Source organism: Pongo pygmaeus, chromosome 1, assembly GCF_028885625.2.
Source record: "Pongo pygmaeus isolate AG05252 chromosome 1, NHGRI_mPonPyg2-v2.0_pri, whole genome shotgun sequence".
Taxonomy (NCBI): Eukaryota; Metazoa; Chordata; class Mammalia; order Primates; family Hominidae; genus Pongo; species Pongo pygmaeus.
This window is the reverse complement of record NC_072373.2, coordinates 22,903,309-22,930,822: the sequence shown is the minus strand read 5'-3', so window position 1 is coordinate 22,930,822 and position 27,514 is coordinate 22,903,309. Positions and strand designations below refer to the sequence as shown.

The 27,514-nt window shown below is 48.2% G+C and overlaps 2 protein-coding genes across 2 annotated transcripts in view; one reads left to right on the top strand and one right to left on the bottom strand.

Annotated features, from left to right (window-relative positions):
- Nucleotides 1-8,147, top strand: part of STUM (stum, mechanosensory transduction mediator homolog) — a 60,647-nt gene extending 52,500 nt beyond the window's left edge. The window contains exon 3 of the mRNA XM_054438595.1: nt 939-8,147. Coding sequence (XP_054294570.1) covers nt 939-973 — 35 coding nt within the window. The 3' untranslated portion in view covers nt 974-8,147. The remainder of the gene's footprint in view (nt 1-938) is intronic.
- Nucleotides 8,148-14,669: 6,522 nt separating this feature from the next.
- ITPKB (inositol-trisphosphate 3-kinase B) overlaps nt 14,670-27,514 on the bottom strand; it is a 123,668-nt gene continuing 110,823 nt past the window's right edge. The window contains exon 8 of the mRNA XM_063671700.1: nt 14,670-16,751. Within this exon, the coding sequence (XP_063527770.1) occupies nt 16,611-16,751 (141 nt within the window). The 3' untranslated portion in view covers nt 14,670-16,610. The remainder of the gene's footprint in view (nt 16,752-27,514) is intronic.

The following is a 27,514-nucleotide window of genomic DNA, read 5'->3' as shown; positions in this document are numbered from 1 at the left end:
TAATAGGAATAATCACTCAGCAAATTCTGCTCATGTAATAGCAGCTGGGAATATTTCAGTAGGTATCTTCTTTCTTTTTTTTTTTTTTTTCTTGCCGTGCCTCCCAGGCTGGAGTGCAGTGGCACAATCTCGGCTCACTGCAACCTCCGCCTCCTGGGTTCAGGCGATTCTCCTGCCTTAGCTCCCGAGTAGCTGGGACTACAGGCGCGTGCCACCATGCCCAGTTAATTTTTTGTATTTTTAGTAAGACGGGATTTCACCGTGTTAGCCAGGATGGTCTCAGTCTCCTGACAGTGATCTGCCCGCCTCGGCCTCCCAAAGGGTATCTTCTTAAGAAAACAAACACAATACCCTTTCACACCTAAATAAAGCAGTAGCAATTCCTTACTATCCACAGAGCTCACTTTTTCCCAAAGGATTCATGATCAACAATGTTTTAAAGGTTTAGTCTTCAGGCGCCCTTTCCTGCCGTAACCGTCCAGCAGGTTGGACGCACACAGGGATGGCTGCTCCCCTCTGTATGCCATCTTCCTCCTTTCTTCCTCCTTCCATCCACCCATACCAGATGCCCAACCCTCGGGATAGCCTGCCTGGCACCTGCTCCCAAGGCTCTGCATTGGGAAATCACACCAGCCCAGTCTGTGAGCGGCTTCCAGATGTGGGTTCAGGAGCACGTCGATAGCCTTTTAGCTCCCACCCCAAATGCCCGCCTGTCATACATTCCCAGTAGACCCAGTACTCCACATTTCCTGATTCATTCTTTTGTTTCCCATTAGAAAGTCAAAGCCCTTGGGAAAAGTTGTGCTCTAATGGTAGCAGTCATTTACACCTTAGTATAAACAATGCCTCCTGTGTGCATTCTGGGCTAGGGGCACCTCCTGGAGAAATCCTGAAGTAAGCAGGTGTCTAACCATCTCTCCTTTGCTTCTTCCTCACAGGCTACAAGGAGCAGGGCATCCCACAGCAGCTGTGAGCCCACGGGAGCCGCTGGGGAGATCCAGGGGGGCCCTGTGAGGGCTGCACCAGGCAGCTTTGGGCACAAGGACCTTTACATGTTCTTTTCTGCCATTTTCTGGACTGGGGGTGGAAAGGGGGTATTTTTAAAAATATTATTTATTTTGAAAACGTGTCTGCTTTTCTCAGCAGGTTGTGAGGGCTGCCAGCCCCTCCTGCTCTGGAAAGCACTGTGGGCGCAGGCACCAGAGCATCAGAGAGTGGGGTGGAGATGAGAACGCCCACAGAGACGCTGGGATGCTCCGGCAGGCTCCAACCAGCCTTGCTGTATCCACTGCCCACTACAAGGGCACGCTACAGCTGCTGGGCCGGGCCACACCGGGCCCTGTCTCGGTGAGCAGGGGCTCACCAAGGGGACAGGACTGTGGTAGACCCGTCCTCTGGGACCCCACCTGCCTCAAAATCTGGTGCCCCGAGTGGTTACTGTGTGGTCTCCTGGGGGCAGCACCAGGGTGGGGGTGAGGATGGCCAGGCTCCACCCTCGCGTGGAAAGGCCCACTGTGCCCACAGCCGGCCTGAGGCCCCGGGGAGAAGACCAGTCCCACAGGCGTCTCCTGGGCCTGCCTCCCTGACCGCACCCCCTGCCTCCTCGCAGCTGAAATCTAAGGGCTGGGTGTGTCGTGACCTGTGTTTTCCTGGGAAGGAGAGAAGTAGCTCCTTCCCTGGGGTGAAACTGCCAGAACTGCCAGATGTTTATACACAAAGTTATTAGACTGAAGCAGGAGTGGGCAGACTAGCAGCCTTTCACCCAATACTTAACTGCATTTCTGGCCCACATGCCTTTTTCTGAAGTCATTGGGGCCAGATGTGTCTCCGAATTGAGAAATTTTAGATTTGAGAAAGACAATGCGATCCATTTATCGTACACTTTCTAACTTCCCGGCAGAGTGTGGAACATCTCGCCTACCATCAGGCACGTGAATATTTCTGCAGAGAAACATGTGACTAGTCCCATTAATTGGGAGCTATACAAACTGTAAATAGCCTCACCTCAGTTCAGTCTAATTTTGCCACTAAGTAACTTAGGGAAAAACTTACCATTTGAGAGCTTTTAGGGTTTCAGAATTGCAAGAACAATTGTATGGGGTTGTGGACCTGGATCTGAAAATCCTACTTGCAAACAGATGCGTTAGAGGGTGAAATTGTCGGCATTACCCAGGGACTCCTTCAGTTGCCAAAAGACCATGGGCCTCTTTAAGGAGCCCCTCTGTAAGTGATTGGGACAGGGCTAGATCCCTAATGGGGGCTAGGGGTGGGGAGAATCTAGCAGAAGTTGTCCAGGATACTGTGGATCAAGTATCAATCTGAAATTAAGAGAAATTATACTAAGAGGATGGACATTTACATGTCTGTTTCCTTTCCTTTCATTTTCATTCTAACATAGGAAATGCTAACAGGTGGGGCTGGCCCAGAGTCAAGCTTCTGACTCCACTTGACACAGTGCCATTGGGCATGTCCCTCTTTGAAGGGCTTGTTTGTCTATCAGAGACTGTCAGAACTCCATGAGGGCAGGAGAAGGGATTTTGCAGGATGAAAGTGCTTGGGAAGCAGTGGCCACCGTTCTGGGGGTTTCAGCCCACCTACCCCATCCACTGGGCTTTCTAATCACAGTCCTGCCTGAGAAGCAGACCCTGCCGCCCACCCCTTAGCATGGATCCCTTAGCTACTGTCTGTCTTCCATTGCCGCCTGGGGCTGGGCTGCCGTTTTTGAACACCTGGCAGTGTCTTTGTCGTGTCCTGTCCTCTCTTCTTACAGACCCCAACCCAGGCCTTTGCCTTCTTCTCTCCTGTTTGGAAGCCTCTGTATCTTCAAGGTGTGGGAACAGATTTGGTTTTCTCTAAAAAGCTAGAACCTTCTGCTTGTGCAGCGGGCATCCTCCAGGCTGGTGCTCGCTGCTCTCGAGGAAGCTGCGTCAGAGTGGAGCCGCCCCTCTACTCAGATAAAATAGCTTCAGCTGCAGGAAGCCGCCCCCTCCCATGCCCACCAGCCCACAGCCCTTCACCCCACACAGCCCCCAGAGTTTGCCCGACACCCCCTGAGCGATGACAGGTCTCAGGAGGGGGCCGCCCCCACACATGGGAGGGAGAAGCTTATTTTCCCCACTTGGGCTGGGGGCGGCTGCTGAGGGGGTGAAGAAGAGATAGCAATTTATGTCGCGTGTTTAGTGACACAATCCAGATGCAGGTGGCACTTTCTTGAGTGGCAGGTGTCACCCTGGGTCCCGTGTGGGACGGCTTAATACAGGGGTTTGTGTGTTTGTGTGTGTGGAGGGCCACTGTGCCCCCAGATCCTCCTCTCCCCCGAGGGCTGCGTCTCTAAACCTGGGAACACATCAGCCTCAGGAGGAGGCCCCTTTCCGGGTAACTGATGTGTGGGAGAAGCCAAGAGGCCCCTGCCTGTCTCCTGAATGAGGCTGTGAGGGTTGCCATGTGGGCGGGACCAGTTCAAAATAGCACCCCCGCCCCTCTAAATTAGACCATGGTCTCAGCGTGATCATCTTCAGTAGATAAGGGACAGTGGCTGATTTACTCCAAATAGTTCCAGCTGGCCACTCAGACCAAGGCCAGAGTTAACTTCTCAAACACCAGCCAGCTGAAAATTAGGGTTCTCGTGCCGGCAAGTGCTTGGTTGACACACAGCCCTTTGGTGACAAAGCTGGGCTTTGCCTGGATAGTGTAGACAAGGCTGTTGTTTCAGAGGCTGCAGGGCACATTCCAGGTTGGGGCCTTTTGTCGGTCTGAATTCAATAGGACATTCCCTGGCTGTGGGTGTTTAGGGCAGGAATTACAGGCTTGCAGAGAAAGTCAGAGGCAATGAGATGCTCCCAGTACCAAACTGTGACACTGGGATAAGGGTGGCCATTCCCTTGGGTCAGAGTGGGACCCTAGAGCCAGAGTGAGCTGTGGGTGGCCTGGGTGTGTCCTGTGGATGGTGGAGACTGTTGATTTGGATGTTGAGCTCTGAGTCAGTTTTAGAACCAAGGATCTCAGGCTGAGAAGGCCAGGTCCCCATGGGAGTGGAGGAGTCTGATGGCTCTGCTGCCGAAGCCTACCCCAGCCTGCCACGCCGCTGGCCTTCCCATGGTAAGGAAGGGGCAGGCAGCATGGTTCCCACCCTCAGCTGCCCCAGACCCACACATCCAGCCCCAAGAGCAGCCTCACCCAGGCACGGTGCAGGGCATTTTAGCTCCTGGGAGGGGAGATGCCTTTGTGAGTTTCAGATGTCAGAGCAGAAGCTCCGAGACAGTAAGCCGTGTGCCCCCAAACACTCAGCTCCTAAGTGGCATGACGGCCAAGTGGCCAGGTTGGGCCCCCCCAACAGCCTGTGCCATCCACACACTCACTACAGCACTCCCAGAAGAAGGAGCAGAATCGCAGGCAGCCCAGAGCAGGTCCTGTGGAGGGGTCCTCGCCCCTCAGGAGTAATAGGGTGATTATGTCACATGTTTAGTGACACAATCCCACCTGTGTCTGGATTGTGTCACTAAACATGCAACATAAATTACCATCTCTTCTCCATCCCCTCAGCAGCCGCCCCCACCCCAAGCTGGGAAAATAAGCTTCTCCCTCCCATATGTGGGGGCGGCCCCCTCCTAAGACCTGTCATCACTTAGGGGGAGTTGGGCAAAACCTCCTAGGAAGGTCCTGGATGCCTCCACCCTGCCCCACAAGGCTCCGTACTCCCACCTGCCTGGGCAGCCCTCACACCCATGCTCCCTCCTTTAGGCAGGCCCAGAAAGGTGCCCCTTCCTGAGGGTGTCGGGGGATGGCGGCAGAGAGACAGCTGGTATTAGGAGCTTCCCCATCCTTATATGCAGGACCAAGTCGCCCGCTCTCCCAGCCAGGGGCTACAGCCATGCTGGCACAGGCATCTCAGAGGTGTGAGATGAACTCCGCCTCATGCAGGATGCCCAGGGCTCGGGAGCAGTAAGGAGGATGCTACAGAAAAGAACTGCAGAAAGAAAAAAAGCCACATGGTTAACTTTTCCCCTGGAGGGCAAAGGGGTCCGGCTCTCAAAAAGAAAAGCCAGGCACAGATCCCAACACCAAGTGTAAGGCAGCGCAAAGTGGGGCTGAAACCCCAGGACCAGGTCAAAGGCCTTCCGAAGGCCCGAGGTTCTCGAGGAGGAGGGGAAGCTGATAGGGCCCTGGTCCTTCTGCACCAGCGTGGCTCTTTAAAATACAAAACACCCACAAAGCCAAAAACCCTGAAACATGTTCTTTAGCTAACCCCTTCCATGCCCAGATGCCTGCAATTCTGAGAATTCACTTCAGTTTTGCCGGATCCAACCCCTGGGCCTGAGGGTGGAGAGCCAGGCCTCCTCAGGGTCCCTTCTAGGCTCCCAGGCCCACCTTAGGCTTTAATTGCATTGGCTGTTTCTTATGGTGTTAGTGAATTTTGCAAAGAAAGCCCAGAGCATTGCATAAATGCTTGGGGGCGTGTCATTTAAATGGAAGTTCTCCAATAGTGGCTGAAGACAGAGTTTACTGTTACCCCTCCCTCTTGCTGGCTTTGTTGGAGGGCTTTTATCAGAGGGATTGGAGGTGGGAGAGCACTTTTAAAGCACATCCCACCCCCTGCACCGGAGCTGCACCTAAGCTTCCCAGAGACCATGACCTTGTCTGTGGCTGGAGGCCTCAGGCTTAGGGAGCAGCCTGAAGCCTTTGCTGCCAACCCCCCCAGGAAAGAAGCCGGGCCTCAGGCTGAGGAAAGACAGGGTTTCCTCTCCGGAGGGCTCAATGAGCAGCCAGGTAGTGGCCTCAGGCAGTCCTCACCAGGGGGTCACCTCCCTGCTTTGCATTAATTCATCAGCAAGCTCAGCGAGAGCTAATGTGGGCCCAGCGGTCCTGTGCTTGGAAATGACGCCCTCACCTCCACACTCCTGCCGTCCCAGCCTCTGCAGATGAAGATGCAAGGTGAGCAGAGGCAGGTGTGGGGACACACTCTTCAAGGACAGCACTGCCTCTTCTCCCTCCAGAGAGCTCTGTGCACTGGCTTTGGGGATGAGGGGCCGGCCTGGTCAGGGGAGGTGACTGTGGTCCTTCTGACCGGCTTGGATCTTTAAAATAATCACAAAAAAGCTCAGCCTGAGCAGGTGGGTGCAAGGCTCAGGGGCCTGTGTTTTTCATCAGTTTTCTTCCTGCAAGATTCTTAGAGCTGGATGTTCACGGGATCACAGGGGCATGGAGGTGGTCACGCTCAGACAGTCATGCACCGCCCTAAATCCCAGGCAATGCAGAGATAGGAAGAATCCCAACCAGAGTGACCCCAAACGTTCCCTTGTGGCCCAAGAGTGAGTTCCGGCCTGAGTGCTGTTATGACTGCTGGCATCTCTCCGACTGCCTCTTGCCTCAGTTTAACCATCTATAGGTTAGGAACAAAGAAGGGCTTAGGCAGCCATCGTTTCCCCATTTCTGCCAGAGCCAAGGGCTTGGAGGGCCAGCCCCATGCGGGCAAGAGCTGTCCTCTCCTGCCCAGGCCTCACCTCCTTGCTGCAGCTGGCAAGATTCTTTCTAGCAGAACAGAAACACTGGCCCCCAATTTCACTCTCCCCTCCTGATGCTACCGCAGGGGGCAGAAAGGTGCCCTGTAGCATCCACCGTGTGTGTGTCCTGAGTTTCCAGTGCAAGTCATCTGGATTTGCATTTAGCTAGGGAACCTCGGCCCTCAAACCCTCTCCCTCTCTGCCTCAATTTGCCAAAATGCCAACCATCCAGGCAGGTGTGGATGCCACAGTCCATCCCCTTGCATTTCACCCCCACGTGGACAGAGGCACAGACTCACACACATTCCCAGCACCTTTGAATGCTGGGGGAAGCAGGCCGGGGTGTGCCTGGAGCCTCAGGATTGGGACTTATCTCCAAAGGAGCCCACACCCCCTCTTCCGGGATGGGTGCTGGCTGGCAGCACTTTTTTCCCTCATCACATCCCCGACCCCTGCCCAGCCCACATGCACATGCTGTTTCCTGTCTCCAGGGCCCTAGCCTGTGGATGTCTTCCTCCCATGCACTCCTAGGGTGAGTGGGCTCAGCACCAAACCTGGCTGTGCCCATTCCCCACAACCCCAGCTTGGCCTCCTGTGGGAAGGGGAAGGCGGACCTGCCCAGAGGAGAGGGGCAGTGTTCCCACCCACCTGCCCCAGCACAGGAACCAGGGAGGAAAGAAGGGAGAGGGAGGTTCCGTTCACCGTTTTCTGGGTTAGCGCTTGACTGGATGTTTAAAGCAAGGGACAAGGTGATGGTGGCTGTAACAGGCTCCTCGTGGGCACCATCACTCCAGAAAGCCTGGGCACCCATGAGAACCTGTGGCCAGCCCTTTTCATCGGCTAAGTTCCCTGCTGTTGTGCGTGGTGCCATTTTTTTTTTTTTAAAAAAAATATATAAAAACAAAACAACTGGTTCTGTGTGTATCAACTTAATTTGCATACGAATGAGTGTTGTGTTGTGATTTGCAGTGTTTTGACACCGTGATTGGCTTTGTTTGGGTCTCTCTTCTTTCTGTGAAATTAACTGCTGTGCGTTTTCACTGTTCTTAGAGAAGACTCTGAGCTCTGGGGTTTTCTTGTCTCACTTCTACCCCGACCCACGGGGAGCCCGCCCCACCCCAGTCCAGCCACGAGGGGATTTCCAGCCGATTCCAATGACTGGAACCCTTCTTGGAAGAAAACGTCTAATGTTGGGGATGTAGGGACGCTTCCAGACTTGCCCTGGCCGGAACCCTGCAGCCTGGGGCCCAAGCCCGCCTGCAGCTCAGCTTTCCCCAACACCCTCATGACCCAGCCCCAGCCCCAGTAGACCTTCACTGGGAGCTGCTCAGGGGTCTCCACAGCGCCCTCTAGGGGCCAAGCAGGGTTCCAGATTCTCCAGCCTTCTGCCAGCTTTAAAACCCTTCACTCAAACAGCATTACTGTACATGCAATGAAAAATACTATATATGACAGTCAAAACCTGTGTACATATCTCCATGTACATATTTATACATACACACACCTTCCTATTATAAATATATGAAGCATGACATCTCTTTGGCATTCCAAGTTTGTGTTTTTTTAAATCCTTGGAAATATGGCTTTGGAAACCTTTTTCTTCCTTTCCCTCTTTTCTATGTTGTAATAAACATTCATGTGACCTTTCTGGTAGTTTCTCAAATCCCTGTGTCCTCCCGTGTTCCTAATTGAACAGATCTCTGACTGGGACAACACGCCTTCCTCCCCACCTCTGCAGCCTTTGCCATTGGTTTGCTCTCCGTTATGAAGGCTGTCCTCCCCCAAGGCAGGTCTTGCGTTCTTTCAGACCTTTTTCCCGAATTCCCCTTCTTCCGAAAGACTTGTGCAAGTTACTCTTCAAACAGCCTCATCTTTGATAATCTGATCCCTTTGCAACCAGGAATTTGCGTGCTAAATCAAGCATCAGGCCCCAGATTGAGTTTACCAAGAATAAGTGTACAGATGCAGCTCATTTCCTGCTCTTAATTGTTAGACTGGTTGATGAGGGAAATGTGGGCAACATACATATTTGACAAAGACTTCTGAATAAATGAAAGTCTGGGTAAGAGTGGTTAGGAGAATATATAACTACCTGTTCAGTTACAACGAAGGACAGGTTGCACCTGTGAGAGAATTGCATCCACAACCCAGCCAATGCCTTCACTCATAATGGGATGAAGACCTACAGAACTGACCAAATTTGTGGATAAGGAGAAATAAGTATATTAGATGAACAAATCAGAATCCCAAAATCTCCCGACGGGCAGAGGCAATCTAACACAATGAAATCTAATAGCGTTCAATGAAAGAGTTGTGCTTGACATGAAGAAAGCTCCGTGCTTTCCTTCATCCCTGGGGAGTTACTCAACAGGCAGCTTAGTGTTCATCACGGCATGCTGAGGCTGACTACACAGGCCATCTGGTTTCAGATGCACGAGGAGCTGCAGGCTGGGGTCTGGAATGAAACCGCATCTGCAGCGTTGCATTCAGTACTGGGTGCCATGGGGGAGCAAGTGCTCTGACAACGAGTGTCCAGGTGTCATTCCTGTCACTCACACCCAAGGGAAGGGCCCCGCTCCACCTTCTGCCATTTCCTCAGGCCAGCTCAGCACACTTAGGGTCCACTTACCCCAGGAGAGGCTGCAGTCTTAATGGCCTCAATGCTGCTGTTGTCCAAAAGAGTGAATCATCTTCAAACTACAACCTCTGGTGAGACTTGAAGCTTTACTGCAATGGCCCCTCCAAGGCCCCAGAAATGGCATCTGTGCCTGAGGTTGATTTCAGTTGCTGCTAAGACCAGGACCTAAAGCCCAAGGCAGTACAATGACCCAAGGCACTCTCAGAGTCCCCCAGACACTCTAGGGAGCATTTTGTGATCATTTGCATTGTCCAAATACTTGATGTGCTCAGATTAAACTGGAATGCTCCTGGCTGGAGGATTCTTCTGCGTCACTCAGTTTCAGAGGGGCTCATCAGAAGGCACAATGGGAGATAAAGTTAGCTCCCCTTCCAGCACTGCCAAGTGAAGGGAAGATACCATTTGAATGTACTAACTAACATTCTCTCTCTTCTCCCAGCACCAAGCCTCTTAACCTCAGGAAGGGTGACGTGGGTTGAGCCAGTCACTGCCTCTCTGCTGGGGGGTGACAGAACTTTGACAGAGTTCTCCTCAAACCCAGAAGGAAAGGGCTGTGACAAACATGAAGGCATCTGCTTCCCACAACTCCCTACACCCCAGACCCTAGGCCCTGGGAGAGGCTCGTGCTTGCCAGTGGCCAGTCACAGGAAGGGACACATGAGGATGTGCAGGGGACGAGGGGCTCAAGGAGGTGGGAAGGCAGTGCTTGGGTTTGAGGATGGGGTTGGCGATGCATTCCTCAGAGGAGGAGCACAGCCCAAACCTGGTGCAGTGAGAGTCCCAGGTGGGGGACCCTGGGAGGCACATCAGTGCAGGCTGCATGTTGGGCCACCAAACCCAGAGGATGGGTCTTCATTCCCAAGAGGACCAAGACGGACATTTCTGGGCTCCTAATACCAAGTCAGCCTCTGAGTAAAGCCTTAGGGAAGGGTCATGGGACCCAAGATTCAGTTTATATAAAACACGTCAGGAACAACTTGGGGTGATAAAGTTGCAGGACTTTTCCTTAGTTCAGCCATGAAAATTCAGGCTCACAGACAATTTGAATGGTGAGTGAGACAGGGTTTTATTGGGTGAAAAGGAAGAAAAGGGGGAAACAGGGAGTCTCGCTAGGCCAGAGTCCCTGCTAGAGCGCTTCCTGCCCACAGCTTGAGTCCCAGGTTCCACACAGGAAAGCAGGGGTGAGGCTCCTCCCTGCTGCAAACGTCATGAACTTCCTGAGGCTCCACCTGACTGTGCAGACCGGTTGGAGTTTCTACAGTGACCCCCTCCCACCTGGCTGTCTCGTTCCCCCCCTCTAAAGAAGTCCATCTAACTGCCCTTAGATTAAGGATAAGGATGAAGACTGATCTTAACTGCTTCCTGCTGACAGGAGGCACTGTTTTTGGGAAATGGCAGTCAGAGCTCCCTCAGATGCCTGTCTAAGGGTTCCCAGCAGAAGAGGCCATCATCAGAAGCTCCGGTTGCATGACTGTTCAGAGTTTGATGGCCCGAAGGCAAGAACAGACAAACGGGGTCATTAGAAAACATGTAGCAAAACAAAACAGGCCGGGCACAGTGGCTCACGCCTGCAATCCAGCACTTTGGGAGGCCGAGGCGGATGGATCACCTGAGGTCAGGAGTTTGAGACCAGCCTGACCAACATGGCGAAACCCCGTCTCTACTAAAAATGCAAAAATTAGCCGGGCATGGTGGTGCACACCTGTAATCCCAGCTACTAGGGAGGCTGAGGCAGGAGAATCACTTGAACCCGGGAGGCAGAGGCTGCAGTGAGCCGAGACCATGCCACTGCACTCCAGCCTGGGCAACAAAAGCGAAACTCCATCTCAAAACAAAACAAAACAACAAAAAAAACAAAAACAAAAGAAACCCAAAAGGAAACAAGGGGAGACAAGGGGAGGGGTAACGACAGGTCAAAAACTCTGAGGCCTTTTACCAGTTTGCACAGGGAGAGGGAGGCCAAAAGCCCAACTGGCAAAAACTGGACCCTTTTGCTGGCATGTTGTTGGTCTTCTGAGTTCCCTTCCCCTGAGCGTAATCCTAAGCCAACCAGTTTAAGGTTTGGGAAATTAACTCTTTCCAGTTTGGAGGATGCATCTGAGGGAATTGTCCCATAGTACAGAGACACAATTACCTATCAGTGAAGAGAGGACAGAGGAGAAGAAAGGAAAAAAGAAGACACCTTCTGAAGGAGTCCCAGGGGTTCAGGGTGCATTTGAAAGGTGTACAGACTGCAGATGAATGGCTACCCATCTGGAAAGAGGGGAGCAGGTGTCCCTGGTTCCCTTCTCTTCCTAGCAGATACCTAGGGTACATGAGGGAGGGAGGAAAGAGTGTCCTCTTTACCTCTTCCATCCTTGCATCCCCGAGTCCCGGTGACCTTGGGAGGTGCTGCCATGAGTGCCAAAGTGGCTTGCACCCATGAAGCAGGGAGGGCCTAGAGAATAGGAATTATCCGCTCTCAACTATGCCTCTATCTCCTACTGTCAGTAGCCTTGGAGTTCCCTAGACCTCAGTTATGCCATGGGTTTATCCATGAAACAAGAAGCTTGGGGTTGGCTTAATTGGCAGGAATGAGCCACGCTCACCTGCACTGTGCCTTTTAACCTCTGTTGTCATTTGTCTCTGGATCCCTCAGATCCAGTTTTCCTTACTAGGACTTTGACCCAAAGCTTGGAATTGAGTTTGGGACAAAAATTTGTCTCGGGGGGGGGTGCACGGACTCCTTATCATAAGCCAAATGCTAAGGTGAAACTGTGGAATTGAATCCTCCTCCAACAAGGGAGAGAAAAAGATGTCTTGTGACACAACCACATAACTTGTGGCTACAGTTATGCTTGCGAGGGTTTGGGTGCATGGTCCTTGGCTTTGATTAGCTTTCTTGGTCTTACTTTCCCAAAAAGGAAACCTCCAAGTGATGGGCATTTTATTCATTCCAATCACCTAGCAGGACTTGCAGGATAATTGCTCAGAGCTAGAATATTGATCCAGATTTCTACATTACCCATCCCTTTTGTTCTTTCTGAGCTGCAGCTGGAGATTGCTGGTTGGTTCACAAGAGCAACCAGGGTTGGTCTAAACTGTAGGTGAAAACTTAAAAACAACCAATGAGTTTAGAACTTAATGACAAATGTATAATAAGTTTTGAAACATGATTTCTCTCTCTCCAGTCCTCATTTTTGTTAAAAAATCATCATAGGGCTGAATGGTTTGCAAAATAGACTTTAGTCTTATACTTGGCCTGATTAATTGCATAAAGTGCAGCAAGAATAATTATTTCTACATAGACCTTTTGGATTGGCTTTGATGCAAGTTTGTTCCACAAGGAATCTCAGATAAGACCATTTAATGCTGAGCCCAACCATGGGTTTGTATCCTCAAACAACTGTGAGTTTACCTTAAGGTCCCAAGATAAACTTGGAGCTCCCGGACCTGTTAGAAAATGACATTCTTTACCTGTACAGGGCAACATATGATGTAAACAACCACATTACCGTAAGAATACTCACAGATAGTTTCCAAATTCTAGAGGAACAAGGCAGAGAGAAACAAACATGCTCCAAATTTTTGTTCATAGGAGTAAACCTTACTCAATTATTAAAGGCTGTAAATAGTTCCAAGTAAGTTTCCTTAACTATGAAAAACAAAACAAGAATCAGCAATATTCCAATCAAAAGTCAAAAAGGTTGCTTCAGCTTTCTGAGTTCAGTTCATTTAGTTAACTCTTCTTTTGTTTGATATTTGTGAACATTTCAGCTCTTCATGAGTCCTGTACATTTTCCTTTATTCTAATGTTACAATCTCCAAAGTTATCAGAAGCCTGTATATGGGAGCACCTGTTAAAGTTCTATAGCTTATTATAAACCATCTTTTGAAAAGAATCAAAACGAGACAACAATTTTCTGTGAATAGCAAAATGTCCAGGGTAGTTACAGTTAGAAACACAATTGACGAAGTTTGGTTATCTTCGTAGTTTGCAATAACTTAACATATCAACCTTAATTATGATTGATAGCATATACTCAGACATTAGAATCTTAGAAATCCCATACAATTTTGGAACATATATTAGTATTCATAAGTATAGCCTAAAGAAGAATGAAGATCATTTTGCAATCCCATGTACCTAAACATGCCAAATAATCCTGTTTACCTCTTTTCACGGGATGTTTCAGGGGCCCTCTGAAACATCTGAAAAGCCAGGTATCAGAAAAAACAATTTTGAAACTTAAGTTTGATTTCGAGAAGCCTTTTAAATACGTTTAAAGCACCTGATACTATGAAATAGAGTTCCAGATTACCACAAACTATTTATTTTCTCAAAATCATGACTCAGAAATTTTAAAGAAGCAAAAGCTTTTTATAACCCTTTTGCATTTAGTTAATATGTTCACACAGAGAACCTCTTCTGCAAGATTAATTTCCACAGCTTTTCCACCACTTGTGTGAAACTTCAGCTTTCCCTAACTCAAAATAATCCTTTAACCCTAGGCAAAAGTTTACATTTCCATGCCTTCTTATAACCTTTTACATAAAAATCACATTTTACACTTCTTACATCCCTTGCATGTAAATCTATTTTCAGTAGTTTCAATTACATGTCATAATTGTAACTCCTAGCAATTTTTAACTTTAAGGTAAAACTTGGTAAGTTGAATTGTGTGCTAACTGCAGCCAATGTTTGCCTTCTTACTTAAGGGCCTGGTTAGTTCCACATGTCCTCAAGGCTTACCAATTATGAAGCCAGCAAGTCATATAGTTCTCAAAACCCAAAAAGCAGTTTGTAACCTGAAAACACTTAGCAAACTTTGCATCTGACCTGCATTAATAATCTTCATGGCTGTTTTTATTTCTCAAAGATTAAAGTCACATGAACTGAAAGGTACCACAGATTTTATATTCCCTTTAAAAAATATTTATTCCAGGCCGGGCGCAGTGGCTCACGTCTGTAATCCCAGCACTTCGGGAGGCTGAGGTGGACAGATCACCTGAGGTCAGGAGTTCGAGACCAGCCTGGCCAACATGGTAAAACCCCATCTCTACTAAAAATACAAAAAAATGAGCCAGGCATGGTGGTGTGCGCCTGTAATCCCAGCTACTCAGGAGGCTGAGACAGGAGAATCGCTTGAACCCAGGAGGCGGAGGTTGCGGTGAGCTGAGATCGTGCCACTGCACTCCAGCCTGGGCAACAAGAGCAAAACTCCATCTCAACAAATAAAAAAATAAAAAATTTTTTGATCCAAGCGCTTTTCTTTAGGCAAAATTAATTAGAGCTCTTTTTACAGACATCACACACAGTACATACACAGATAGCACAAGAAAACCCAGTTGCTGGGTGAGGCCCTTTAAGGGACAGGACTAGGAAACATGAAGATATCCAACCAGAGACGGTCACCCCCTAAGGCAGGATTGTTAAACAAAGCCTTGCCAAGCGGTTACTGGCCACGCCCCAGGATGTAAAACAAGATGGAGGCTTAAACCATATAGACCTGCAAAGCTCACCAGATTGGCCACAGCCCAACACTAGCCCCACAAATCCTTTTTCACAATTAAAGCTTTACAGAGAATATAAACAGGGATTCTTATCATTCCTAGCCTAGCAAAATGTCTTCTAGAAAGAAAAAAAAAAAACAAAAACTTGCTTAAACTTAACTGCTGACGGGGCAGAGAATAGGAAAGAAAAAAGGTTTAAAAATCCCTGGGGAAGAACCTCTTATTCTTATTCTTATACAAGTGGTTCCTCCATCAGGGAGAAAAGTTTACTGCCTAATGAAGCTGAACCCCTTGGCTGGGGAAGGGGACGGCTGTGGTGGTGCGTGGCTTGGAGCAAACCAGCCAGCTGTGTGCGACCCTTGGGCCATGCATCCCAGCTTCCGCACAGAGGAGAGAGGGAGCAAGGAGCCCCCGCTGGCCTGTCCTTCCCCCAAAAGAAAGGAAAGGACGTTTCTTCTGATCTCCGGAGCCCCCGGATTTGGGGGCATGTTTTGCCCACCTTCAGAAGTTCGAGGACTAAAATGCTTAGGAGCAACAGTGAGAGGTTTTGAGTCCCCATTTCACTCACCACTTCTCGAGCCCCCAAATGGGGCGCCAAAACTTTTGCAGGACTTTTCCTTAGCTCAGTTAAAGATGGGGTTCTTTGTCTCATGGCCAGGAAAATTCAGGCTCACAGACAATTTGAATGGTGAGTGAGACAGGGTTTTATTGGGTGAAAAGGAAGAAAAGGGGGAAACAGGGAATCGCGTTACGCGGAATCCCTGCTAGAGCGCTTCTGTTGCAGCTTGAATCTCAGGTTCCACCCAGGAAGAAGAGGGGCCAGGCTCCTCTGCTGCAAACATCCTGAACTCCCCGAGGCCCCACTTCAGTGGGCAGGCTGGTTGGGGTTTCTGCAGGAACCCCTCCCATCCGGCCGTCTCAATAATAATAGTAACCATTGCCATTTGTGTCATGACATATGTTTACAAAGCACTTTCCTCCATCAAGAAGAGATTCCAATTGAACCTGCATTTATTGAGTGTCTACCACATGCCAGGAATGTTCATCTGTGCTATTTTATCTTTCCAAATAGATAAGATGGTTGAGACTATGGTCTCATTAATATCTGAAGACACAGGCTAAGAGAAGTTAAGCAACTTGTCCAAAGACTCACAGCTGGGTAGTGGTGGAGCCGCGACTCCAAACCCACCCCTGCCTCTTAGCATCCAGTCTCTTATGTCCCATGGGGCTTCTCAGTCAGGGACTCTTCCTCCTCTCCCTTCTTGAAAGACACCTTCTTGAATCCCTGACCAAAGATGCTTCCAGAAATGGTACTTGAGGTTTCTTGGCCCCCTTTGAGGAGAGGATTAGGTGGCTCTTTCACCTGGAGCATCACCTGCTGCCATAAGTACCTGCTCTGGGCATGTGGATGGACCTGCTTGAGGCAATAGGGCGACAGCAAGAGTGGAAACCATGCACATTCACTGAGCCATGGGGCCTGGATATTCCTTCATGCCCGCCATCAAGAACCAGAAGGAGGGACAAGAGGAGCTAGACTCTCTCCACGTACACGTAGCTGGGGAGCTAGGACAGAAGTGCCACCCCCAGCCCAGCCCTCATGTTTCCTCACTGCCTGCTAGAGAAACACAGAGCTGAAAGTGTCAGTTCAGCCACCGCAATGTCACTCAACCAAAGCAATGGTGAGCTTTTGCCCAGGAAGCAGCAGGCTGGGCTGCTCCTTGAGCAGGGTAGGCGTGTTCCCTGTATGGGGCTCCCCTCCCCAGGCCCTAGCTCCCGCCCCCAGCCAGCAGGCAACCCCTGAGGTGCTGGGATGAAAAACTGCCCAGGGGAGGTTGGCTGTCAGCTGGGTCATGCAGACCTTCTCAAATAGTGGCTGCTAGGGGCTGAATTGTGCCCCCTCCTAATTGTTGAAGTCCTAATTCCCAGGACCTCAGAATGTGGCTATATTTAGAGACAGGCTCTCTGAAGAGATAATTAAGTTAAAATAAGGTCATTAGGATGGCCCTAATCCAGCATGACTGGTCCGTATAGGAAGAGATGATACTTGGGAGGCTGAGGGGGAGGATCACTTGAGTCCAGGAGTTTGAGTCCTGCCTGGGCAACATAGCGAGACCCTGTCTCTGAAAAAAAGAAAGAGAGAAGAGATTAGGACACAGACATACACAGCGCACAGATAAAAGACCAGACCAGGTGCAGTGGCTCATGCCTATAATTCTAGCACTTTGGGAGGCTGAGGCAGGACGATCACTTGAGGCCAGGAGTTTGAGACCAGCCTGGGCAGCATAGCAAGACCCCATCTCTAAAATATATATATATTTTAATTATCCAGGCATGATGGCACACACCTGTAAGTTCTCAACTACTTAGGAGGCTGAGGTGGGTGGATCTCTTGAGCCCAGGAGTTCGAGGCTGCAGTGAGCCATGATCACACCACTGCACTCCAGCCTGGGTGACAGACAGAGTAAGACTCTGTCTAAAAAAAACAAAAAACAAACAAAAACAAACAAACAAACAAACAAACAAAAACCATGTGGAGACATAGAGAGAAAACAGCCATCTACAAGCCAAGGAGAGAGGCTTCAGAAGGAACTGACTCTGCCTACAACTTGATCTCGGACTTTTGGCCTCCAGAGCTGTGACAAAATAAACCTCTATTGTTTAAGCCACCCAGCCTGTGATTCTGTGTTGTGGCAGCCCTAGCTAACTAACACAATGATGTGACACAGGGATTGCTGAGATGTTCACTTGGCAGGCAGCAGGAGGAGAGGGGGATCCCCAAAGCAAGGTAAGACACAGCATGGCAAGTCACCTGAGTGTGGTGGCGCTTTCATGGTTCAGGGCGACAGCATCTCCTGTGCCCTGGGTTGCTTCAGATACTTCTAGAGCCCACTTGCTTCCTGGATGTTGGGAGGCATGGCTGTGCAGCTGCTCCTGGGACCCTCACCCCCGCCAGTATCCTTGGGATAACCTGGAGACCTGAGTGGCCAGGGGAGGCATTGTCCTCACTGGGACGTGACTGGCTTGTGAATAGCCCCTTGGGCTGGTGCCTCCTGTGCCTGCTGGACCTGGAGTTCAGGGTCCCCAAAAGGGACTCAGTCTGGAAGAGTTCTCAGAGGAGGAGGAGGAGGAGGCCTATCTGTGCTCAGAGCAGGAGCCTACAGCTGTCTCGCAGTCAGAGGGGTGGATATTTATATTTTCATCAAAAATAGCTATGCTAAAAACAAAAAACAAAAAAACTCTAGAAAGCAAAGAAACTTCTCAAACTAAGAATGCCATTAATAGAGGAAATAAGCACTTTCAAACTCCCAGAAGCTACCCCATCTTCTGAGGTTCCAAACCAGCAGGGGAGCCCCGGAAGTCAGGGGACAGAGGATCCACCTCTGCTGTTGGCCTCTAGGAAAACTTGAAACCCATCCAGAATCCTTTGAAAAAGCCGAGGTGGTGATGTATGGAATTTATTACAAAGAAATCCGTGTTGTTGCTTTGAGCACCCGGTCCTCCAGCATGACGGTGTCCCCACAGTCTGCACCTGCTGTCCCCTGAGTGGGATACAGCCCTTCACACTTCCCCACCTAAACCTTGCCTGGCTTCCAGGTCCAGCCGGAGAACCATGTCCACCGGCGTGAGACAAGGCTGGTCTCTGCCCTCCACCCCGTAATCCAAGAGCCAGTTCCTCCCTCATGAGCCCCATGGGATTCTTGGGGAGGCTGCCAGTCCCAGAGCCCCCCCGTCCCTGAGCAAAGGTGGGCCTGTGGCCCCAGCCAGGCCAATAGCATGTCCTTCTCAGTGGGCTAATATGGAATGATCGGGGTCTTCAATGAGCTCTTTCTAACTGGTATTATGGGAAAACGATTTTTCCTCCTGAAGCTGTCCATAACCAAGGTTCCCACCTCATACAGCAAGAGGCCAGCATGCAGAGGAGAGCAGAGATGAGAGATGGAGGGAGAATGTCTCATGCTGTCATCCCCAAGGCCAGTGCTAGCCCTGTTCCACCCAGAGTTTAATCGCATGAGCTACCTGCTCCTCCCTCCACAATTTTGAAAACTGACATCTGAAGAAGATTGAGTCTCCTCATTCATGACCATAATTTATCATCCCATATATTTAGCCCCCCTTTGATTTCTTTCATAAACATATTATAGTTTTCAGCATATAGATTCTACACATATTTTGTTAGACGTATACCTAAGTATTTTATGGCTTGGGGTGCTATTTATTATACATAATATTGTCTTGAAAATATCCATATCCATTTGCTCATTGCTGGTATATAGAAATATGATTGATTTTTGTGTATTTACCTTGTATCCTGCAACCTTGCAAAGCTCGCTTGTTTTAGTTGCTTTTTTTTTTTTGTACAATTCTTTTGGATTTTCTAAGTCGACCATAATGCCATCTAAAAATAGAGAAAATTTTACTTTTTCCTTTGTAATATGTATTTTTCGTAAAAAGTTCTTTTTCTTGTCTTATTTCAGTGGATAGAACTTCCAGTACAATGTTGAATAGGAGTGGTGAGGGGAAATACGTTTTCCTTGTTCAGATTAGGAAGAAAAGAGTTAATCTTTCACCATTAAGTATAATGGCAAATGCAAGTGTTCTTGCTTTTGTTTTTTGTAGAAACTCTTAGCATATTAAGGAATGTCCTTCTATCCCTAGTTTATTGGCATTATTACTATGAATGTTGCTTTTTTTTTTTTTTTTTTTTGAGACAGAGTCTTGCTCTGTCACCCAGGCTGGAGTGCAGTGGCACTATCTCGGCTCACTGCAAGCTCCACCTCCCAGGTTCACACCATTCTCCTGTCTCAGCCTCCGGCGTAGCTGGGATTATAGCTGCACGCCACCATGCCCAGCTAATTTTTTTTGTATTTTTAGTAGAGACGGGGTTTCACCGCGTTAGCCAGGATGGTCTCGATCTCCTGACCTCGTGATCCGCCCACCTCGGCCTCCCAAAGTGCTGGGATTACAAGCATGAGCCACCGCACCCGGCCACATTTTTTAAAACACATTTTCTGCATTTATTAATATCATGTGTATTTTTTATACTGTTGATATGATGAATTACACTGATTAATTTTCAAATCTGGAACCAGTTCTATATTCCTAGGATAAACTCCATGTGGTCATAAGTTATTATCCTTATTACATATTGCTGGATGTGATTTGCTAATATTTTGTTAAAATTTTTTATTTCTATGTTCATGAAAGATATTGGTCTGTCATTTTCTTATAATGTGTTTGTCTGGTTTTGGTATTAGGATAGTGCTGACCTCATAAAATGGATTGGAAAGTGTTTCCCGCCTTCTACTTTCTAGAAAAATTGGTATAGAATTATATAGAGAATTATATTATTTTTTCCTTCAATGATTAGTAGAATTTATCAGTGAAGTCATCTGGCCCTGGTGTTTTTTCTGTGGAAAGATTTTTGACATAACTTCATTTTCTTTAATAAATACAGAACTATTCAATTCATTGATTTCTTCTTGAGTGAGTTTTGGTAGTTTGTGTCTTTGTCCATTTTATCTGAATTGTTAAATTTGTGAGCATAAAGTTGTGTCTAATATATCTTTATCATTCTTTTTAGGGTTGCACTGTTATTCTTATTGATAGTCACCATAATCAATTTTAGAACATTTCACCACCCTAAAAAGAAATCCCATACCAATTAGCAGTTACTCCTCATTTCCTCATAACCCCCCAGGCCTACGCAACCACTAATCAGCTTTCTGCCTCTATGGATTTGCTTATTCTGGACATTTAATACAAATGGAATCATACAACATGTGGTCTGTTGTGTCTGGCTTCTTTCACTAGCATAATGAGTTCTAAGTTCATCCATATTGTAGGATGTATCAATATTTCATTTCTTATAATTCCCAGATAATATTCAATTGTATGCATATACCAGCTATATCTATCCATTCATTAATTGTTAGATATTTGGGTTGTTTTCACTTTTTGGCTATTATGAATAATGCTGCTAGGAACATTTGTATACAAGCTTTTGTCTGAACATCTATTTTCATTTCTGTTGGGTATATATCTAATAGTAGAATTGCAAGATCTTATGGTAATTCTGTGTTTAACCTATTCAGGAACTGCAAGACTGTTTTCCAAAGTGACTGCACCATTTTATATTCCCACCAGTAGTGTATAAAGTTCCAAGTTCTCCACATCCTGGCCAACACATTGAATTGTCTTGGCACCCTTGTCAAAAATCAATTGAACATAAATGTGAGGAATTATTTTTGGATCCTCAGTTCTATCCCATAAGGGTATACATTGGTCTATATGTATATCTCTATGCCAGTACCACTTGATTACTGTAGCTTTGTAGTAAGTTTTGAACCAGGAAATGTAAGTCCTCCAACTTTCTTCTCTTTTCAAGATTGTCTTGGCCATTCTGGGTCTTTTTGTTTCCATGTGAATTTTAAAAACAGTTTGTCAATTTCTGCAGTGAAGCCATCTGGGATTTTGATAGAGAATATATCAGACTTGTAAGTCAATTTGACATATATTGCCATTTTCTAACAATATTATGTCTTCCAATTCATGAACATGGGACATCTTTTCATTATTTAGGTCTTCTTTACTTTCTTTCAATAGTGTTGTATAGTTTTCAAAGGTAAGTTTTGCACTTCTTTTGTTATATTTAGTTCTAACTAACAGCTTCATTTAAAGAATAATTAATGCCATTTTATCACAAATTCTTCCTACAAATACAAAAGGAGGAAACACTTGCCTCCTGCAAGAAAGAACTGGCCTCTGCTGTCCTTGGGCCCATAATGGTCTGTCCAAGTCAGAGGGTCCACCCAGCACCCTCTGCAGAGTGACCCCTCATCCAGACCACAGGACCCTTGGCTCACTCTCATCTTTGCTCCTGTTCTTTCCTTCTGGAGTTTTCTCATAGACCTGAGCAGGCCTGGAGACTCCTCAGCCCCCAAGTGGACCCGAGCACCACTCTGCCTGCTCTATTGCTCTATCCCAGCCACACAGAGGACATCAGTGGGGCTGATAACCCCCACTCCAGTTGGTAACCCACACTCCAGTTGGCGGCAGCCCAACTGATCTGCCCACTTCGGCCTCCCAAAGTGCTGGGATTACAGGCGTGAGCCACCACACCCAGCCCATCTTAACTTTCAAGAGAATCGGTTAAGATACAACAAACAGGCTGGGCACGGTGGCTCACACCTGTAATCCCAACATTTTGAGAGGCTAAGAGGAGAGGATCACTTGAAGCCAGGACTTCGACACCAGCCTGGGCAACATAGTGACATCCCCCATCTCAACAGAAAATAATTTTTAAAAAATAGCCAGGCGTGGTGGCTCACATCTATAGTACCAGCTATTGTGAGGCTGAGGCTGGAGAACAGCTTGAGACCAGGAGGTTGAGGCTGCAATGAACCATGATTGCACCACTACACTCCAGCCTGGACAGAAAAAAAAGATACAACAAACAGTTGTGCTGCTGCTAGAGAATGAGAGAGGTTATTTCTTTTTTTTTTTTGAGACAGTCTCACTTTGTTGCCCAGTCTGGGGTGCAGTGGCACAATCATGGGTCACTGCAGCCTCGACCTCCCAGGCTCAAGCAATCCCCTCACCTCAGCGTCCCAAGTAGCTAGGACTACAGGCTCACCACTAAGCTCAAATATTTTTAACGTTTATAGAGATGGGGCTCTCACTATTTGTCCAGGCTGGTCTTGAACTCCTGGCTTCAAATTATCCTCCCACTTCAGCCTGCTTTGGCCTCTCAAAGGTTACTCCTTCTGAGCAGAACTTTGTTTGAAAGAGGAAAACATACCATTGATATACAGTGGTTTACCATACATCTTTGGCTATAGCCTGTGATAAATTGTTTCTCACTCCTATTTATCTTACTCTATTAATTTTTTCATAAAGACAGTACCTAGAGGTTTGGTACAAAACTAAAAGTAACAGAAGGACCTAGTTTGGTGGGAGGAACTCCACCTCCTTCCTCCCCAGTCCACCGATGGGTATCTTTTCCAGAAACAAGGGTCCTTACTAGAGAATTCCTTGCCATCACAAACTGTTACCAACCTAGCTTTTTTCCAGTTAACAATACAACCTGGGGTGTGCTCCTTCTCAGTGCCGACAGCTGCTTCATTCATTTAAGAGTTGCACAAGGTGAAGGTATGTATTTAATCAGCCCCCACAATGAGACAGACGTCATCTTCAATCTTTTACTGTCCCGGAAAGGAACATTCTTGTACCAATGTCATTTGACATGTGGGCCATGGTATCTGTAAATAAAAACCTGGATAGTTTTGCTGGGCCCGTGAGTATGTGCTTTAAAAAATCTGGAATGCTGGCCCGGCGCCGTGGCTCACACCTGTAATCCCGGCACTTTGGGAGGCCAAGGTGAGTGGATCACCTGAGGTCAGGAGTTTGAGACTAGCCTGGCCAACATGGTGAAACAAGTCTCTACTAAAAATGCAAAAAAATTAGCCGGGCATGGTGGCAGGCGCCTGTAGTCCCAGCTACTCAGGAGGCTGAGGCAGGAGAATCGCTTGAACCCGGGAGGCAGAGGTTGCAGTGAGCCGAGATCGCGCCACTGCACTCCAGCCTGGGCGACACAAGCGAAACTCTGTCTCAAAAAAAAAAAAAAGATGGAATACTTATTGCCAAATTGTCCCTTACAAAAGTAGCATAGCTTTTTTAACAAGCTCATTGATGTATGTGTTGATATATTATTCGTTATTGCTCATTTCATGAGTTTTAGCATTTGCAAATAGTTGTTTGTTTTTTTATAAACAGATTTTACTAAGAATTTGTGAGCTCCATAAACAGCAAGTTACTGCCCCTGCCCAAGCCCAGGTGCTGTTCTAATCCTGACAAGGGCACTGTCATGGATCCTATGTTGTGGGGGCTGGGGGTGGTCCCAAGGTCTCACCTGCTCACTGGGGTACATGGGCTGTGGCAGGCCCTCTAAGTTCTATTTTTCCATTCATTAAACTAACATTTTCCACGTTGCCACTATGTACCAGGCCCCGGGCTGCAGCTGGGGATGCCAGGATGATGACAACTCACAGTGTGGAATAAGTGCCAAAAGAGAAGGGCTCGGGGACACGGAAGGGGAGCCCATCTCTGTCAGGAGGATTCCGGATGATTTAGTCACAAAGCAGTGACTAGAACAAAATCCTTACGCATGTACGTACTTCTGATTATGAAAGCCAATTATGCTTGTTGGGAAATTTTTAAGTAAGCAAAAAACTGTAAGGTAGAAAAGAAAAACCTTTGGAAGGCCAAGGCGGGTGGATCACAGGAGGTCAGGAGTTCAAGACCAGCCTGACTAACATGATGAAACCCCATCTCTAATAAAAATACAAAAAATTAGCCAGGTGTGGTGGTGGGCACCTGTAATCCTAGCTACTTGGGAGGCTGAGGCAGGAGAATCGCTTGGACCTGGGAGGGGGAGGTTGCAGTTAGCCAAGATCACGCCACTGTACTCCAGCCTGGGCAACAAAAGCAAGTCGATCTCAAAAAAAAACAAAAAAAAAAAAAAGGAAAAGAAAGGAAAAACCACTCATTATCCCATCACTGAAACCAATCTCTGTTAATAATCTGATGTTTTTCTTTTCATTCTAAAACTTCAGGACTCACTGGCACATCTGCTTCTCAATTCTGCATTTCTCGCTGAGCGCGGCAGTGTGTGTTTGCCTACCTGCTGCGCCCCAGCAATCCTCTGATGCTATCCCCATGACTCCTGCCCAGGTCTGGTTCTTGAACTCCAGGCCCACGTGTCCAGCTGGTGTCAGATGTGGATGTCCCACAGCCACCTGTAACTAGATGTGTCTCCACTAAACTCATTCCCTGCTCCCCTGCCCTCTAGTCCTGCCTCTCCTCCCATGCTCCTAGCTTAGGGAGGGCCATCCCCATGCTTCTGGCCTACCAGCCAGTCATTCTCGGGGCACCCAGGCCCACCTTGTTACAGCCACAGGGGAAGGGCATCCGTGCGACCTCATCAGCATCTCTCCTGCTCATGGCCTTGACCTCACTTCAGGACCCCATCATCTCTCCTCTGCTTCACCTGACCTCCTCCTAATGAATCTCCTCGCGTTGTCTTCCTTTCTTCTAAGCCACAGGCAGCCAGAGTGATCCCATCACATGCAAATGTGATCTCATCATGCCCCACCTTGACAGCCTCCAAGGACACCTGCTTGTCACTGCAGGAAAGTCCACGCACCTCACCCTGGCTCCCCAGGCCGTGATCCAGCCCTGACCCCTTCACCAGCTCCACAAGGGTCCTCTGCTCCCACTGCCTGGAGCGACTCCAGACGAAGCATGCTCTGGAGGTGTCTCTGTGACTTTCATGTTCTGCTCCATCCTCCAACCTCCTGGTGCCATGTCCTCTGCAAAGCCTCCCTTGAGTGACCTTCTTGTCCCTCTCCTGGGTCAGGTCTCCTCTGTACTCCGTGGAGCCCCATGTTTGCCCCACCACGGCCCTCTTCACACTGCATGCCATGTGCCTGCGAACCCGACCACTGCCACGCCATGCCCTATACCTGGGTTCTAATCCTGGCTCTGGCATTCACTAGCTGTGCAAACTTGGTCAAATTATTCAGTCTCTCTGAGCATGTTTCCTAATTTATACACGTATTTATGATAACACTAATAGCACCTCCCTCAACTGGGGGTGCTATTAGTGTACAGATGAAATAAAGTAACCTGTGTACAGTGTGCACCACCCTGCCCAGCACACAGGAAGCCCTCCCTAACCTTTGGTTTTGGTGATTCCTTCAGCATTGCCATGGTCACTGCCTTTCTGCCAGGGCAAAGATGTAGTCAGGCTGGGACAAGCCATGAAAGAAAGGCAGCTTTCTCTTCTCCAGGGCATTCCTGGGGGTACAGGATTGGACGTCGCTGAGCTCCTGACCCGTCTTCCTGTTCTTCGGGCACCTTGTAATGCACCCGACCGTCCAGAAGGGGGCAGCCTCTGCAGGCGGCGCCAGGCTATTTCAGACGCCTCTGTAGGCGGCCCTCTTGATCTCACTCCAGCACGTGTTCTCAGAAAGCATGACTAAAATTGGGCATTTTTTTTTCCATTGAAATAAAAACAGGGCTGCTGTCGACAGCAAACTGGCTCTGTAAGATACTGTTTGTCCATAATTTGCAGAAGCTATTTTTAAAATAACCCAAACACGTTGCCACATTGAAAGCCACAGAAATTAGCATTGCACTTTTTTCCCCCAAAACTGCTTTACTCATTCACAAGTTTGAAAAGGTACAGGTTGGAAGTTAGAAACTGTCCAGGATGTTAGTTAGCAACAGATGCACTGTTATCGACCGAATGTTTGTGCCCACCCCCTACCCCAAATTCAAATGTTGAAGCCCTAATCCCTCATGTGTATTTGGAGATGGGGCCTGTGAGGACATGGTAAGGGTTGAATGGGTCATAAAGGTGAGGCCCTAACCCAATAGGGCTAGTTGCCTTATAAGCAGAGGAGTGTGCTCTCTGCAGTGTGAGGACATAGTGAGAAGGTGGCTGTCTGCAAGCCAGGAAGAGAGCCCTCCTTAGAAACTGAACTAGCCTGGCCTTGATCTTGGACTTTCCACCCTCCAGACCTGTGAGAAAATACATTTCAGTTAAGCCATGCAGTGTGTGCTGTGTTTTTATGGCAGTCCAAACAGACTGAGACAGGTGTCTGATAGCACTTTGGCCCTCTCTTGTATTATTGTTGTCATTATTACATCAACTCCTTATTTTCTTGTTTAAAAAAAACCCTGCAAGCCCTCACATCTTGCTAAAGCATGAAATCCATCTTCTCACTCCTGGTTTGCCATTCTCTTTCTCACTTGCTTGTTGAATTTGTCATCTCAGGCCCATGCATGGCACTTGAAATGCCAGGAGCAGGCCACAGCTGTTGCAGTAAAACAGTAAGAAAAATGACTTGTCCACTGTTTCGAGGTGTTTGTGGGAACTAGGATAATATTCCGTGTTTCTGTGGGAGGGCGTGGGAGCCAGCCTGTGAGCTAAAGAGTAAACTTGGTTCTGCACAGTCAGTCTGCTGTGAGGAGAGAGGACTGGGGTGTAGGGGGTGCCTAGGTTGTGCTCCCCTGAAGGGTTTCAGAGAGCCCAGAACAAACAGTGCCTCCCTAGAGAGACCCAGGGTCCCCACCTGCATTGGTCCATTTTCACACTGCTATAAAGAACTACCTAAGACTGGGTAATTTATGAAGAAAAAAAGGTTTCATTGACTCACAGTTCTGCATGGTTGGGGAAGTCTCAGGAAACTTACAATCATGGCAGAAGGCAAAGAAGAAGCAAGGCACGTCTTACGTGGTGGCAGGACAGAGAGAGCGAGGCGGGGAACTGCCAAACACTTTTAAAACATCAGACCTTGTGGGAACTCAATTATCATGAGAACAGCATGGGGGAAACCACCCCTATGATCCAATCACCTCCCACCAGGTCCCTCCCTTGACATGTGGTGATTACAATTCGAGATGAGATTTTGGCGGGGGACACAGAGCCAAACCATATCCCCACCCCACCCCAACTCCCCCAGTCCTGCTGGAGAGCAAGTCCTGCCAGTTGATCTTGGGGGCTAGAGCCAAGGGTTGCTACAACTCAGCTGTCCATACTCCACAGGGCCTGGCCAGGTCCCCAAACCAGGACTCAGCTTGACAATGGCTGTCTCAGTAATCTCAGAACAGTGCTGGTGCCGGGGCAAACCCCGCTGCTGTGGAGACCTCCTGGACTGCTCAGGAATAGGGTGCAGAGTCATAGAAAGGTTTTGAACCTTGTTTCAAAGCCTGCATCTGTTGCCTACCAGCTGTGTGATCTTAGATGAGTTACTCACCCTCTCTGTGCCTCTGCTTTCTTACCTACAAAATGGGGTCGATGAAGCTGATCATAGAGTTTTTT